This window comes from Pelophylax lessonae (genome assembly GCF_965119305.1).
Source record: "Pelophylax lessonae genome assembly, chromosome: 5".
NCBI lineage: Eukaryota > Metazoa > Chordata > Amphibia > Anura > Ranidae > Pelophylax > Pelophylax lessonae.
Genome location: NC_138772.1, coordinates 127,037,506 through 127,052,677, shown reverse-complemented (window position 1 = coordinate 127,052,677; position 15,172 = coordinate 127,037,506). Strand labels below are relative to the sequence as shown.

The window sequence follows — 15,172 nt, the reverse complement described above, 5'->3', positions numbered from 1 at the left end:
AATGAGGCACTTTGATGGAAGCAGTTGATGTAGGGAGGCACTCTGTTGGTGACGGTTGATGTAAGCGTTTATTATGATGAGGCAGCTAATGTAAGGGACACTCTGATGGGGGCAATTGATGTAAGCGAGTCTCCGATGGGGACATTTGATGCAAGGAGGCACTCTGATGGGAGCAGTTGATGTAGGGAGGCACTCTGTTGGTGACGGTTGATATAAGGGTGCATTCTGATGAGGCAGTTAATGTAAGGGACACTCTGATGGGGGCAATTGATGTAAGTGAGACTCTGATGGGGACATTTGATGCAAGGAGGCACTCTGATGGGAGCAGTTGATGTAGGGAGGCACTTTGTTGGTGACGGTTGATATAAGGGGGCATTCTGATGAGGCAGTTAATGTAAGGGACACTCTGATGGGGCAATTGATGTAAGCGAGACTCTGAAGGGGACAATTGATGCAAGGAGGCACTCTGATGGGAGCAGTTGATGTAGGGAGGCACTCTGTTAGTGACGGTTGATATAAGGGGGCATTCTGATAAAGCATTTAATGTAAGGGACACTCTGATGGGGGCAATTGATGTAAGCGAGTCTGTGATGGGGACAATTGATGCAAGGAGGCATTCTGATGGGAGCAGTTGATGTAGGGAGGCACTCTGTTGGTGGCGGTTGATGTAAGGGTGCAATCTGATGAGGCAGTTGATGTAAGGGACACTCTGATGGGGGCAATTGATGTAAGGGGGAACTCTGATGAGAACTCCTGATGTAAGGAGGAATATAAGGGGACACAGGTTATATTTAATCATCCTGATCGAATAATAGGCTAATACATACTAGTGTTCCCTGTACACTTCTGCACTGCCTTTGCACTACCTGTCAGATGTTATTTCCGGGTTGTGACTCGTGGTACAGAAGTGTAGTGACTGAACGGGGAATACTGGTCCCCTGCATCTCTGTCACACTGTTGACAATATGCCCCTGACTTATTTTACTGCCCCCCCAGATCAGACAGGCTAGTTCCGGCCCTGCTTTATGATCCCCCTGGACATTGTTTATGTATTATGGTGTGGCTCTTCTCTGCACACAGGTAACAGCATCCTCCTCCAGTAATTATACCCAGGCACTCAGCTCCTGTGACCTGTTGTTGCAGTGTAGTAAGCACGATGCACCTAGAGCAGCAGATTAAATAACAGCCAGTCAGTGGTATCAGAAACATGCTGTGCTGCAGGACATGGTCACCTAATCAGCAGCCTTGTGATGACATTGGGTACCTTTGGATGTGAAGTCCCACTCATTCCCACTGTAACTTGCCCCTGTTAATGCCTAATGTGCTCTTCTGAGATTGCCCAGGCCAGTGAAGCCCAGAAGCTACAGACCACCGGCGGTGAAGCTGGGTCACATTGCGCACTGCATGCGGGCGCTCCCAGCCTCACCGGCCGTGCTCTTGTTGTGAAAGCGATCCACAGTTGTTGGCTCAGCCAGCCTCTTCCTCCCTCTATTGAGATGCTATTTTTAGCAAATCCTACTCGTGTCGCCACGGGCTGTGATCACATCTTTCTCTCCCCGTTTCTGCCTCCCTCCCATCCTCAGCCATCCCTTTCCCTCTCTGTCTGCAGATTTAAAAACATCACTGGCAGCGCTCCCCTGCGACTCAGCACTCATGTAACCTGCACGGGCAGCGAGCACGGCGTCAACTTTCTTCTGCTTTGTGTTTTACGCTTCCTGGCAGCCTCCTTCCTAAAGATGGATGGTCTGGATGAGCAGCGAACTTCTCTGAGCAGATACTGAATGAGCAGTAAGGTAAGTGGGCTCCTCCATCCAACAGCTGATGGAGAAGTAGTCTGTAGTTTTCTGAACAACCTGCTACGGCCAATGCTGCCGGTCATCAGTTCATAGCTACATCATTTTCTGCTAATCCCAAGATTTATAGCCAAATCAGTTTTTACCAGAAATTGTTTGCTTTAGGCTGATCAATGACATGCAAAATGGTCATTTCAATATATTAACCAAATCTAGCAACTGCTGATCGTTTGTCGCTACCTAATTAATCACTTTCAGCCAATCTTGTCAGGTTGAGTTGTGTAAAAGCAAAAGGGATGGTGATTTGTTTTGGAAAATTCTGATTATTTAAAGATTATCGCTCCAAGCAATCGATCAATAATGACTGCTTTTTTTTTTTTTTTTTTTTTTTTTTTTTTAGCTTGCTTCTCCCAATAAACTTTTCGCATTATTGGATGGATGCAGATACATTTACAATTTGCATTGCAATGAATGATTGTCTCAGACATGCAGCTGATTAGGCTTAGGTTCACGCACAGCTTTGCGCACTTTTTTGTGCACGTTTTTTCAGGGCAGCCCATTCATTTCAGTGGTTTGCCCTATGCACAAAAATTGTGTCAAAGTAACTCATGTACCTTTTTGGGTGCTGAGCTTGGCACATTTTTTTACCATGTAAATTGATGCATATAAAATCACGCATCTGCTTGCTGAGTTTGGGTGCCATCACCAATACATTGCACCGCAGGTGAGCCACGTGTTTGCGCATGTTCACCATACATTATACAATTTTCTTGTACAATTTTCCTTCCGATTTACCAAAACCATATAATATGAGATCAAACCAAAACATTTTTCAATTTGTATGCAATCAGGCAGGCCCTTGCACTACATAAAGCCATTACAACAATTAAATGTTAAAAACATGTCATTTTTATTAGAAACTGCATAATAAAAAAAGTTTTTATTATGATATTTATAATAAAAATTACATTTTTTTTAAACTTTACTTGTCGTATAATCCTTGTTGGCACCAAGAAAAATGCTGCTGTCCCATACTTCTTCCCAACAGAATTATGTTTTTAGGAAGTAGGTACCATAATATGGATTAATACCCCTTTGCTTTCAGCGCATTTTTTCCTTGAACTACATAGTTGAAGGTATATCTAAAGGAAATCGTATAATGTATTGGTTATTGTATAATTTAACACGAGTTGCAGGAAAGAAAATTGCTTGATTCCCCCATCGGTACAGTCAGTGTTGATGGGGGATCCCTCCTGCTGCACTATTGTATTCTGACAGTGGGAGGTTTCCCCACCGTCAGAAAATAATGATCACTGCTGGCAGCAATAGCATAATCATATTAAATAAAAAAGGATAGGCTGTTCGGATCGATAGATCGACTTCAGTACAATCAGCCAGCCCACCAATAGGTGGATCAAAATTAGTATGGTCCCTACTGAACTGGCTGAATTTTGATCCATCCAGGGCTTTTTTTCCCAGAGAATAGATGCAGGAACTGCCCCCTTTTTAAGTCATCGCTTATCTCCATCCGCTACCCACCTCCAAGTACCGTTCCTTGGTTTCACCCCCTACCCAACTTCCAGTACCGCCGCTTTTAGAGAATACATAACCATGCATTGTGGTGTTAAGTAATTTGTATGCAATTGAATGCAATGATAAAAAAAGTACAATAGACCCCATACCAGCCACACTAGATCCCCCCAGCAAAAACAGATCCACCCAGCAACAATAGACCCCCCACAAACAATAGACACCACCCAGCAACAATAGGTTGCCCCCCAGCAATAATAGACCCCCCCAGCAACAATATATCCCCCTAGCAACAAAAGACCCCACCCAGCAACAATAGATCCCACCAGCAATAATAGATCCCTGGTACAAAATACCACTTTAGCTACAATAGATCCACCCAAGCAGCAACAATGGATCTTTCAGCAGCAAGCAACAATAATCCTCTCCCTTAACTGTAGATCATTACCAGCAACATAAGATGCCCTAAGCAACAATAGACCCCCATGCAAAAATAGATCCCCGTCAATTACAATAGATCCTCCAGAAGTCAGCATCATAGACCCTCCAGCATCCCTTACCATTATATGCATTCAGTGCTGGAGGTGCCGGAACCGCGTTCCTGCTGAAAAAAAGCCCTGGATCCATCTATGGCCAGCTTTAGATTCACCATACATGTTACAATCTGATCATTCAATCAATGTACCCTCAACTTTAAATTTACCTAAATTAATATGTACTATGGGTACCTAGCTAAACTATCCAATAAGTATGTATCCAATCCGGCAGACCCCTATAAAACATAGCTGTTAGTTGATCTAAAGGAGATTGTATAATCAGATTGTACATTGTATTGTGTTTGGAGCGATTGGATTGGATAGATGATTGTATTAAAAATGGTGCAGAATGGATGTGGCCAGAAAAAAAAAGCTAAATTCTGTTCTTTAGAGCTGTTTAGGAGCCTCATGCAGGTTTGAAACCCCATTGCTGTTCCATGTCCTCAATATTAACCAATCAACTCCTATGTCTCATAATAAATAATTAATGGGTATAATAAATACCTATAATTCAGATGTTTTGTTCCTAAGTGACATTGATTTTTAATTTTATTATTACCTTATTTTCATGAATAGTTATTTTAGCCCAATAAAGGTATATTCCAATTAAGCATTCAATCAATTTCAGAAAAAAAGTTCTATTACCCCCCATTATCCTCATAGGCTGTTAATAGACCGGATGAAAGTTTGTCATTCTGTATGAAATGAGCCCAGTATGTGTATGAGCCCCAAATCCGTGATGCAGATGATGGATTACTAATGCGAGTTGCTCAAGTGTGGAGATCCTTTAATTACTTCTTCTCTTCTCTAAAAAACAATATCCTGTTATAATCTGGAAATAAACCTTTACACGGATCATTACTGTGTTAACATTGCTCAGTGAGGCTTCATTCACTGCCAATTTAAAACAGATTTGTCAATAAATAAGCAATACGTGACTTAGATAAAGTCAAATGTTTTTGTCAGGTCTTTCATTTCCAAAATAATGTTAATTTATTAAGCTTGGTACAGATCCTGCTGTTTTGAATAATCGTTTGTGCAGCATTCAAACACAGAGCAGCATTGGAAACTCTCAACCCCCCGTAAAGCTTCCTGCAGCAGTGACAGAAATGTAAAACTGCTAATTTTCCACTGTTTATTACTCAGCAGCAACAGTATTCATTTCAATGAGAATTCCACATTTTGCAGAAAAATAATAAATGCACCCTTTTTGGTTAATTTAAAACAAATCAAGTGCAAAAGGTAATCAGTGGATTGGGGGGGGGGGGGGGGCAATGCTCTGGCTCCTGCAGACTGTTCCTCCAGCCACAGGGCTAATACAGAGGTATGGACCTTCAGTTATGGGGCTGAAGGAAGTATTGATAAGCTAATTGTGTGGTCTCATCACTACATTTGTTCTCCATTGAAAACTATGAGTTCTTCTTCGTGGGATGAGGGGTCAGATACCTAGGAATGAATGACACAGGTATGTGGGCAAGGCCCAAATTTAAAAAGTGACGAGAGAAGGCAGAGAGAAAGAAACTCTTGATTCTGTAGAAGTGGTGGTGGTGGAGGGGGCAGCCTGTGGACTGTAACCATTTTTCCACGTTTCATGGTACACTATATTACCAAAAGTATTGGGACACCTACCTACATGCACATGAACTTTAATGGCATCCCAGTCTTAGCCCATAGGGTTCAATATTGAGTTGGTCCATCCTTTGCAACTTTAACAACTTCAACTCTTCTGGGAAGGCTGTCCACAAGGTTTAGGAGTGTGCCTATGGAAATGTTTGACCATTCTTCCATTTGTGAGGTCAGGCATTGATGTGGACGAGAAGGCCTGGCTTGCATTCTCCACTCTAATTCATCCCAAATGTGTTCTATTGGGTTGAGGTCAGGACTCTGTGTAGGCCAGTCAAGTTCCTCTACCCAAAACTCACTCATACATTTCTTTATGGACCTTGCTTTGTGCACTGATCCAAATCATTTGGTGGAGGGGGATTATGGTGTGGGGTTGTTTTTCAGGGGTTGGGCTTGGCGCCTTAGTTCCAGTGAAGGGAACTCTTAAGGGTGTCAGCATACCAAGACATTCATGCTCCCAACTTTGTGGGAACAGTTTGGGGGGGTGGCCCCTTCCTGTTCCAACATGACTGCGAACCAGTGCACAGGTGCATAAAGACATGGATGAGCAAGTTTGGGGTGGAGGAACTTGACTGGCCTGCACAGAGTCCTGACCTTAACTCAATATAAATAGGAACTAACTGGAAATAAATAGAGCGGAGACAGCGAGCCAGGTCTTCTCGTCCAACATCAGTGCCAGACCTCACAAATGCATTTCTGGAAGAATGGTTAAACATTCCCATAAACACACTCCTAAACCTTGTGGACAGCACTCCCAGAAGAGTTGAAGCTGTTATAGCTGCAAAAGAGTGGGCCAACTCAATTTTGAACCCTATGGACTAAGACTGGGATGCCATTAAAGTTCATGTGCATGTAAAGGCCGGCATCCCAATACTTTTGGTAATATAGTGTACATCCTAAATATGGGTGTAGCATGAAACATGACGAGAAATATGGACTTCTCCTTTAAGAAGTAAACCCAGCTATGTTGTTCAGTCTGTTCTAAAACACTGGGATCTCATCATCACCTACGCTAGCCACATACTTAGATGAGAACAAGTTCCAACCACCTAGCAATCATTGGTATAAGCAATCACTCAGTTATGTTATAGGAAATTTTTGAGCATGGAAATTTTGGAGCCACCATTGGTGACTTTTTATTAAACTGAACTTCAGGCATAAATATAATAACAATAAATGCAGGTAGCATAAGTAAACTTGAAATCGGTTTGGTATTAGCCTCTAGTATTCCTCTGTATAGTAGAACTCAGACTAGGAGAGTTAGGAGCAAGACTGGGGAACATGCAGACTCTGCTGCTAGCATATGGGCTTACAAAAGCAGAGGACTTAGGCTGGCCATACACTATACAATTTTCTTATTCAATTTCCTTTAGGTTTACCTTCAACTATGTAGTGCAAGGGCTTGTCTAATTGCATACAAATTGAAAGTGTTTAGGTTTGACCTTATATTATATGGTTTTGGTAAATCTAAAGGAAAGTTGAACAAGAAAATTGTATAGTGTATGGCCAGCCTAAGATCAGTCTGATAATGCTCGCTCATTGTCCAATCAAAAGCTAAGGGGTGAAGAGGTGACCATCCTGTACTGTTATAACTATAGTAGACAAAAGTCCGATCACCAGCCTCATTGTACTTTCCGGCAGGCTGTGTAATTCTCAGGACTGGCTGCACAAAAGTAAAATCCTTTGGCAGGGTAAACTTCAATGTATAAATATTTCAGTTGTATATTTAACTGTTTGCCTGGAATTGAGCTTTAGGAACCGATTTATGTGAAAAATACTATACAAATGTTATTAAAATGTTTCAGTGTTAGCCTGCATTCTCACGTGTTTTGTGTGCAGTTTTATGTGCGTTTACCTGCGTTTTTTAAAAGTGTAACTTTAGACCCCCGGCTGTATCGGCTCCCCTCCTCAGGCAACACTATTGTGCAAATGCATCAAAGGGCTTTGCAACATGTACTGTATGTGCTAAGACCAGGAAGAGGTTTGGGACTTTCCTGATAGCCATCTTTGCAAAAGCTTTTTGGGGAAACCCAGCACATGCGCAGATGGTCGAGGAAACCAGCAGGTGCACAGCTGTGCCATAGTTCTCACACCAGGACCTAAGCACTGCAGCCTAGGCAAGAAACACCCAGTAACAGTTCACATAAGTAAAAAATATATAGTGTGTGTGTGTGTGTATATATATATATATATATATATATATATATATATATATATATATACACAGTATCTCACAAAAGTGAGTACACCCCTCAAATTTTTGTAAATATTTTGTTATATCTTTTCATGTTACAACGCTGAAGAAAAACCACTTTGCTACAATGTAAAGTAGTGGGTGTACAGCTTGTATAACATTGTAAATTTTCTGTCCCCTCAAAATAACTCAACACACAGCCATTAATGTCTAAACCGCTGGCAACAAAAGTGAGTACACCCCTAAGTGGAAATGTCCAAAATGGGCCCAAAGTGTCAATATTTTGTGTGGCCATCATTATTATCCAGCACTGCCTTAACCCTCTTGGGCATGGAGTTCACCAGAACTTAACAGCTTGCCACTGGAGTCCTCTTCCACTCCTCCAAGATGACATCACGGAGCTAGTGGAAGTTAGAGACCTTGTGCTGCTCCACCTTCCGTTGTGAGGATGCCCCACAGATGCTTAATAGGGTTTAGGTCTGGAGACATGCTTGGCCAGTCCATCACCTTTACCCTCAGTTTCTTTAGCAAGGCAGTGGTCATCTTGGAGGTGTGTTTGGGGTTGTTATCACGTTGGAATACTTCCCTGCGGCCCAGTGTCCAAAGGGAGGGGATCACGCTCTGCTTCAGTATGTCACAGTACATGTTGGCATTCATGGTTCCCTCAATGAACTGTAGCTCCCCAGTGCCGTCAGCACATAAGCAGCCCCAGACAATGACACTCCCACCCAGGGCTGCTGTTAGAAATCACGGGACCCCGTACAGCCTACCTGGCAGGGCCCCCCCCCCCCCCTGAATATAAAGAAAATATTCCTGAATATCAAGACACTCATGCATCCCCAGACACTTCCATCACCATGCTTGACTGTAGGCAAGACACACTTGTCTTTGTACTCCTCACCTGGTTGCCAACGCACAAGCTTGACACCATCTGAACCAAATAAGTTTATCTTGATCTCATCAGACCACAGGACATGGTTCCAGTAATCCATGTCCTTAGTCTTTTTGTCTTCAGCAAACAGTTTGCAGGCTTTCTTGTGCATCATCTTTAGAAGAGGCTTCTTTCTGGGACGACAGCCATGCAGATCAATTTGATGCAGTGTGCGGCGTATGGTCTGAGCACTGACAGGCTGACCCCCCACCCCTTCAACCTCTGCAGCAATGCTGGCAGTACTCATATGTCTATTTCCCAAAGACAACCTCTGGATATGATGCTGAGCATGTGCAATCAACTTCTTTGGTCAACCATGGCGAGGCCTGTTCTGTTAAAACGCTGTATGGTATTGGGCACCGTGCTGCAGCGCAGTTCCAGGGTCTTGTCAATCTTCTTATAGCCTAGGCCATCTTTATGTAGAGCAAAAATTATTTTTTCAGATCCTCAGGGAGTTCTTTGCCATAAGGTGCCATGTTGAACTTTCAGTGACCAGTGTGAGAGAGTGAGAGTGATAACACCAAATTTAACACACCTGAGACCTTGTAACACTAACGAGTCACATGACACCGGGAAGGGAAAATGGCTATTTGGGCCCATTTTGGGCATTTTCACTTAGGGGTGTACTCACTTTTGCTGCCAGTGGTGGTTTAGACATTAATGGCTGTGTGTTGAGTTATTTTGATGGGACAGCAAATTTACACTGTTATACAAGCTGTACACTCACTGCTTTACATTGTAGCAAAGTGTCATTTCTTTCTTCAGTGTTGTCACATGAAAAAAAAAAAAAAAAAAATATATATATATATATATATACACATACACACACACACACAGTATATATAGATCCAATTGTAAGAAAGGGAGGTAGAAGGAGAAGGAGGAAGCACAACATGGCATTTAAAGTGAAGGTCTACTTTAACTGCCTCAATACTGGGCACTTAAACCCCCTTCCTTCCCAGACCAATTTTCAGCTTTTAGCGCTGTTGCCTTTTGAATGACAATTGCGCGGTCATGCAACACTGTACCAAAACCAAATTTATGTCATTTCCCCCCACAAATAGAGCTTTCTTTTGGTGGTATTTGATCACCGCCAGGTTTTTTTCTTTTTTGGTGCACAAATAAAAAAAGACCGAAAGTTTGAAAAAAAAAAAAAAAAAGTTTTTGTGTTTAGGTTATAAAATTTTGTAAATAGATACGTTTTTTCCTGCACTGATGAGCACTGATGACGCCGCACTGACAGGCACTGATAAGGAGACACTGATGGGGTGGCACTGATGGGGTGGCACTGATATGCAGCACTGATGGGCACTGATAGGTAGCACTGATATGCAGCACTGATGGGCACTGATATGTGGCACTGATAGATAGCACTGATATGCAGCATTGGTGGGCACTGATTGGCAGCGCTGATGGGCACTGATAGGCAGCACTGATGGGGACTGATTGGCGGCACTGATGGGCACTGATAGGTGGCACTGATGGGCACTGATAGGTGGCACTGATGGGCGGCACTGATCAGAACTGATGGGGGGCATTGATGGACACTGGTGGGCGGCACTGATAGATGGCAATAACGGGCACTGGTGGGCAGCACTGATAGATGGCATTGGTGGGCAGCACTGATAGGGGGCACCACTGGCAGGCTCTCTGAGCCTTGTTTGCTATCCCTGGTGGCCATGGTGGGCATCCCTGGTGGTCATGGGTGGGCATCCCTGGTGGCTCTAGTGGCACCCCCTCCCCCCAGGGCTGCACTGGTAATCAATCATTTGATTACCAGCACAGACCCCCCTGTGATCAGTGAGTACTTAGAAATACTCACTGATCCCCCCGGCTGCAGCACCGATCCTCTCCTCTCCTCTTCTCCTCACTGACAGGATCTGTCAGGAGGAGAAGAGATCGAAGCCGTTACAATGGCTGTATTGACATTACATGACGGCTGTGATTGGACACAGCCGTCATGTGATCAGGAGGGCCAATCACAGGGCCCTCCTGCCGCATCTTGTTGCTCTGTGTCTTAGGGTCACAGGCACATCGAGATTGCGCCGCTGCGCGTGCCCACGGCGGCGCGATCTCTCTCCTTCTGAAGGACGTTCCGGAACGTCCGATCAGAAGGACGAGACTCCCACCCGGCCGTATATGTACAATGGCCCGGGTGGGAGGTGGTTAATGCACATTTTCCTGCTTAATGTGATTTTAACCTCTTCCCGCCAGCCGCACGCATATATGCGGCCTCTCGGTAGGTGAGCTTTAGCGGCCTTTTGTAAACACAAAACTGTGCTAAGAGCGCAAACCCTGCGTGTTCCCAGCACAGTCACCTGTAGGCACCGGAAAGCTCCTGATGCATACTTGTGATCGGGAGCTTTTAGTTAATGTGACCACTGAGACAGCCAGTCACAGCGGTCACATGAATGTCTGCCTCCTCCTCCTGGCCCTTTAAGAATTTCTAGATGCCAGGAAAGGGTTAAAGTTTATATGTGATAAAATGCACTTTAATGCACATCTCCAGAATGGATATAAGCTCAGCCACTTAGAAAACTATTATTTTCTCATTGCAGCTATCAGTTATCATCCAGCCCAGTGAAACATAGTTCACTGCACATAGTGAGAACCTTAAAGGGGAAGTTCCCGCTTTATGCCCTCTTCCTCCCTTCTCCTCTTTTGGAACTTTTTTTTGGGGGAGGCAGGTACTGGTTTTGACAGGTACCCACCCCCACTTCCGGACTGATTGACTAGGTCAGGGGTCTTCAAGCTTTTTCAGCAAAGGACCAGTTTACTTTCCTTCAAACTTTAGAGGGGCTGGACTGTAGCCAGTGGGAGAAGAAAATGTCCTGGCATCAGTGGGAGAAAACATTGCCCTATCATTGGTCTTAGGGGGAATAATAATGTCTCCTTATTGGTAGGAATTGGAGGAATAATGTTCTATCATTGGTTTCAGTGGCGGAATAGTGCCCCATCACTGGTGTCAGTGGAAGAAATAGTGTTCAATCATTGGTGTTAGTGGAAGAAATAGTGTCCCATCATTAAAGTCAGTGGGAGTAATAGGGACCCATCATTGTTATCAGTTGAATGAATAGTGCCCCATCATTGGTGTCAGTGGTTGTAATAGTATCTCATCATTGGTGTCAGTGGGAGTAATAGTGCCGCATCATTTGTATCAATGGGAGGAATAGTGCCCCATTGTTGGTATCAATGGCAGGAATGGTGCCCAATTATTGTCATTAGTGGGAGGAATAGTGGTCCATCACTGGTTTCATTAGGTGGAATAGTGCCCCATTGTTGGAGTCAGTGGGAGGAATAGTGCCCTATCACTGGTGTCAGTGGGAGAAATTGTGCCCCATCATTTGTATTAATGGGAGGAATAGTGTCTAATTTTTGGTGTCAGTGGGAGTAATAGTGCCCAATCATTGCTGACAGTAAAGGTAATATTGCCCAAAGGGCAATATAATAGCAAGCAAAGGGCAGCATCTGGCCCCCGGGACACAGTTTGGAGACCACTGGCCTAGGTGATTTCACTAAAAGTTCTCCCCCTCCCTCCCCTGCCCGCAACCTTCTGGGACACATCATATTTCCCAGAAGGTTGAGGGATCATTTACAAAGCTCAGGGTGGCTTGCGCAGTGGGAAGTCAGCTGCAAAGCCACCAGTAATCATCACCAGTTTCCCACAGTTAACATGTCAGTGCCAGGGACCCAAAGACCAGTGAAGAACCAGCGCGGGTAAGAACTGCGCTGGATCCCTGGACAGTTAAGTGTCCTTTTATTAAAAGTCAGCAGCTACAGTAATTTTATTAGTTTTATTTTTTCAAACGGAGTGTAAAAACGCTTTAAGATGCATTTTTGGGGCTAGTATTATGATTCTGGATTCACCACTTATTGACTCCTTGACCTGTAATAAACATGTATGTAGCAGGTTTTCCAGGCCTGTAGCCTGATGTGGGTCTGCCATTGTTACCTTTCCAGCCCATATGAGCTGCGGCCCTGGATGTAGAGACTGAGACATGGACAACTCCGGCATCTTGGTTTTGTTGCTTTATTGTAGATAAAGGGGATGGGAGAAGGGAATGAGTGGGATACTCCTTTAGGCTTCAACTATATACACTTGGGACTTGGTTCCTGAAAAATGCCTGTTGGCGCTTCCTCAACGCCAGCCGGCCCCAGCCAACGCTCACTAAAGCCCCGTACACACGTACCGATTGTCGGCCGGAAATATTCGGCCGCTGAACGATCGGCCGATTGTCGGCTTGTTGGTATGATGCTTCCGACAACCGACAGCGACTTTTCGGCCGAACAGAATCGGGTGTGCAGGCTATAAAATTTTTGTTGGCCGTCACCAGAACGGCCAATTGTTCGCCAGTCAGTACAGAATTCGGCCGACAAACACACGGAAAGTTAACCATCACATGACATCACTTCTGCAGTCGGCTGTTGTTGGCCGACAAAATTCGTGTGCAGTCTTTTGCACTTTTCAGCCGACAGGACAGCACCGAACAAAAGACGGCCGATTGTTCGGCCGACATTCGGTACGTGTGTACGGGGCTTAACTCTGAGGATGCTCTGTAGCTTAATAGAAGTGCTAAATCCTTGACTTAAAGTCCAAAAGATCCAGGACTGTGAAATTGTAGAACCACCGACACTGTTACAATGCAACAAGTCACTGAATACTTTCCTCCCGCCTTGCTCTGGCTTGAGGTAGTATGTTGTAGAATTCTGTAAAGCTGTAAATCCCAACTGGCACACTCTGTACAATTCAGGACCCAATAGTAGGTGCCCCCTTTAACCTTTAACCTTGAATTCTTCGGGGGTTCACTGTCTAAGCACCCCCCTCTGTAACTTCAGGGTCCTCAACCTAGATACCCCCTTTCTGCTAGCTGGTACTGGATCCCAGAACCTCTTCCGGAGCGGTCCCCTTTAACTCTGGCAGACCCCCAGGGGCAATCCTCAGTACTCACGACCTGTGTAGGCTTTCTTGGGACTGGACCCCTCTCTCTCCGCAGGCTCTCGGCACACCGGATCCCCTCAGCTCAACTCAGCACTCTCTGGATTCTCAGGCGACACCCCGAGACATCCACTTCCTCAGACAGGAGGAGAGACAGACACACTCTCCATCCTGGGACTCTGCTCCCGCCAAAGACATTGTGTCATGTGCCACCCCCAAACTTATACCCACTCCCAGAATCCTTTGCAGCACAATCTGCCTTATGGGGGAATTACAAGCTGGAATGTGTCCCCTGATTGGGTTTCCTCCACCGCCAAATGAGAAGCCTCTCACAGGAGCCAGTGGGGAGACTCCCCCTTCAGCAGGCACACCTGGAAACCATGACACCCTGACTAATAAATCACAGCCCTGCTGTTAGGCAGACAAGGCCCACTATACCTTTACCTAGCACCTACCTGTAGGGTGCTACATGTAGAATAGGAAATCCTGTGTTTTCACTGGTTGCGTGCTTTTTTTCAGCTTAGTGACTGAAAGTCCTGGAATAAAGCTACTGACAAGTTATCAATGGCAGTTTCAACAAATTTGTTCTCAGATGTTCACTGTAAAGTATAACTAAAGCCAAAACTTTTTTAAAGTTTTGGATAGAGTGGAGAGAGATTAGAACACCTATCAGGTTTGCATTGCTGTCTATGACCCCATTAGAGAGATTCATCCTCTCTATTTGTACTGTTTACCGTTATCATTGAAAGTGAAAGTAAAAGAAAATTTTGGGTTTTCCCCAGAAAAGTAATAGAGGGGAATCTTTCAATGGGTATACCAGTTCTGGTGGCCCGGGGTTCCCCAAGGATTTCCCTTAATTTGCAGGGATATCCTCTCACTTCCTGTTTGTCTATGGGACAGGAAGTGAAGGGAAATCTCCGCAATGGGACACAGATCGTGAAAAAAATCTGGCAGGGGTTATAACCCTCCCTTGCTCTATCCAGAATAAAAAAAAATGTGCCTATAATTCCACTTAAAGCCTAGGTTCACACTGGTGCGTGGAAAACATTGCATGTGATCCGCACAAGAATGTTATCCTACGACACCCCGAAACAGATTGCAAAACGCAGTGCAATTGCCAGAATGACATTGCATGGGTGTGAACACCCGTGCAATGCGATTCAGGTGCAGGGAAAAAAAAGGGTCCTGCACCATGTATGGTGCTGCACCAAAATGTATGGCTGAAATCGTACTGCACAGACATTGCATATGATGTGCACAGGAAAGCGGTGCAATTTCAGCCATACATTTTGTATGGCTGAAATCGCATTGCATTAGCACCATAATGGTGTAGGACCCTTTTTTCCTCCTGCACCTAAATCGCATTGCATGGGTGTGGACACCCATGCAATGCGATTCTGGCAATCACACTGCATTTTGCGATCTGTTTCAGGGTGCCATTAATATAACATTGACATCCACAGCAGCTCGCATGGACGCCGTACAATTGCTTTGGAGTGTGATGCGAACCAGGGCTAAGACTCCATACACATCTGCGCATTCCGGGAACGCACAAAGAAGCGCACGGTTCTGCATGCATTCTTGGAATGCGCAAAAAGCTTCTCCAAATGCAGCAAGCTGATGCACATT

The 15,172-nt window shown here is 44.6% G+C and overlaps 1 protein-coding gene across 1 annotated transcript in view; it reads left to right on the top strand.

Moving 5' to 3' along the window:
• Window positions 1-1,414: 1,414 nt before the first annotated feature.
• The window catches only part of LOC309556008 (histone deacetylase 9-like), a 903,604-nt gene continuing 889,846 nt past the window's right edge, over window positions 1,415-15,172 (top strand). Inside the window, exon 1 of the mRNA XM_082258269.1 lies at window positions 1,415-1,793. Coding sequence (XP_082114395.1) covers window positions 1,782-1,793 — 12 coding nt within the window. The 5' untranslated portion in view covers window positions 1,415-1,781. The remainder of the gene's footprint in view (window positions 1,794-15,172) is intronic.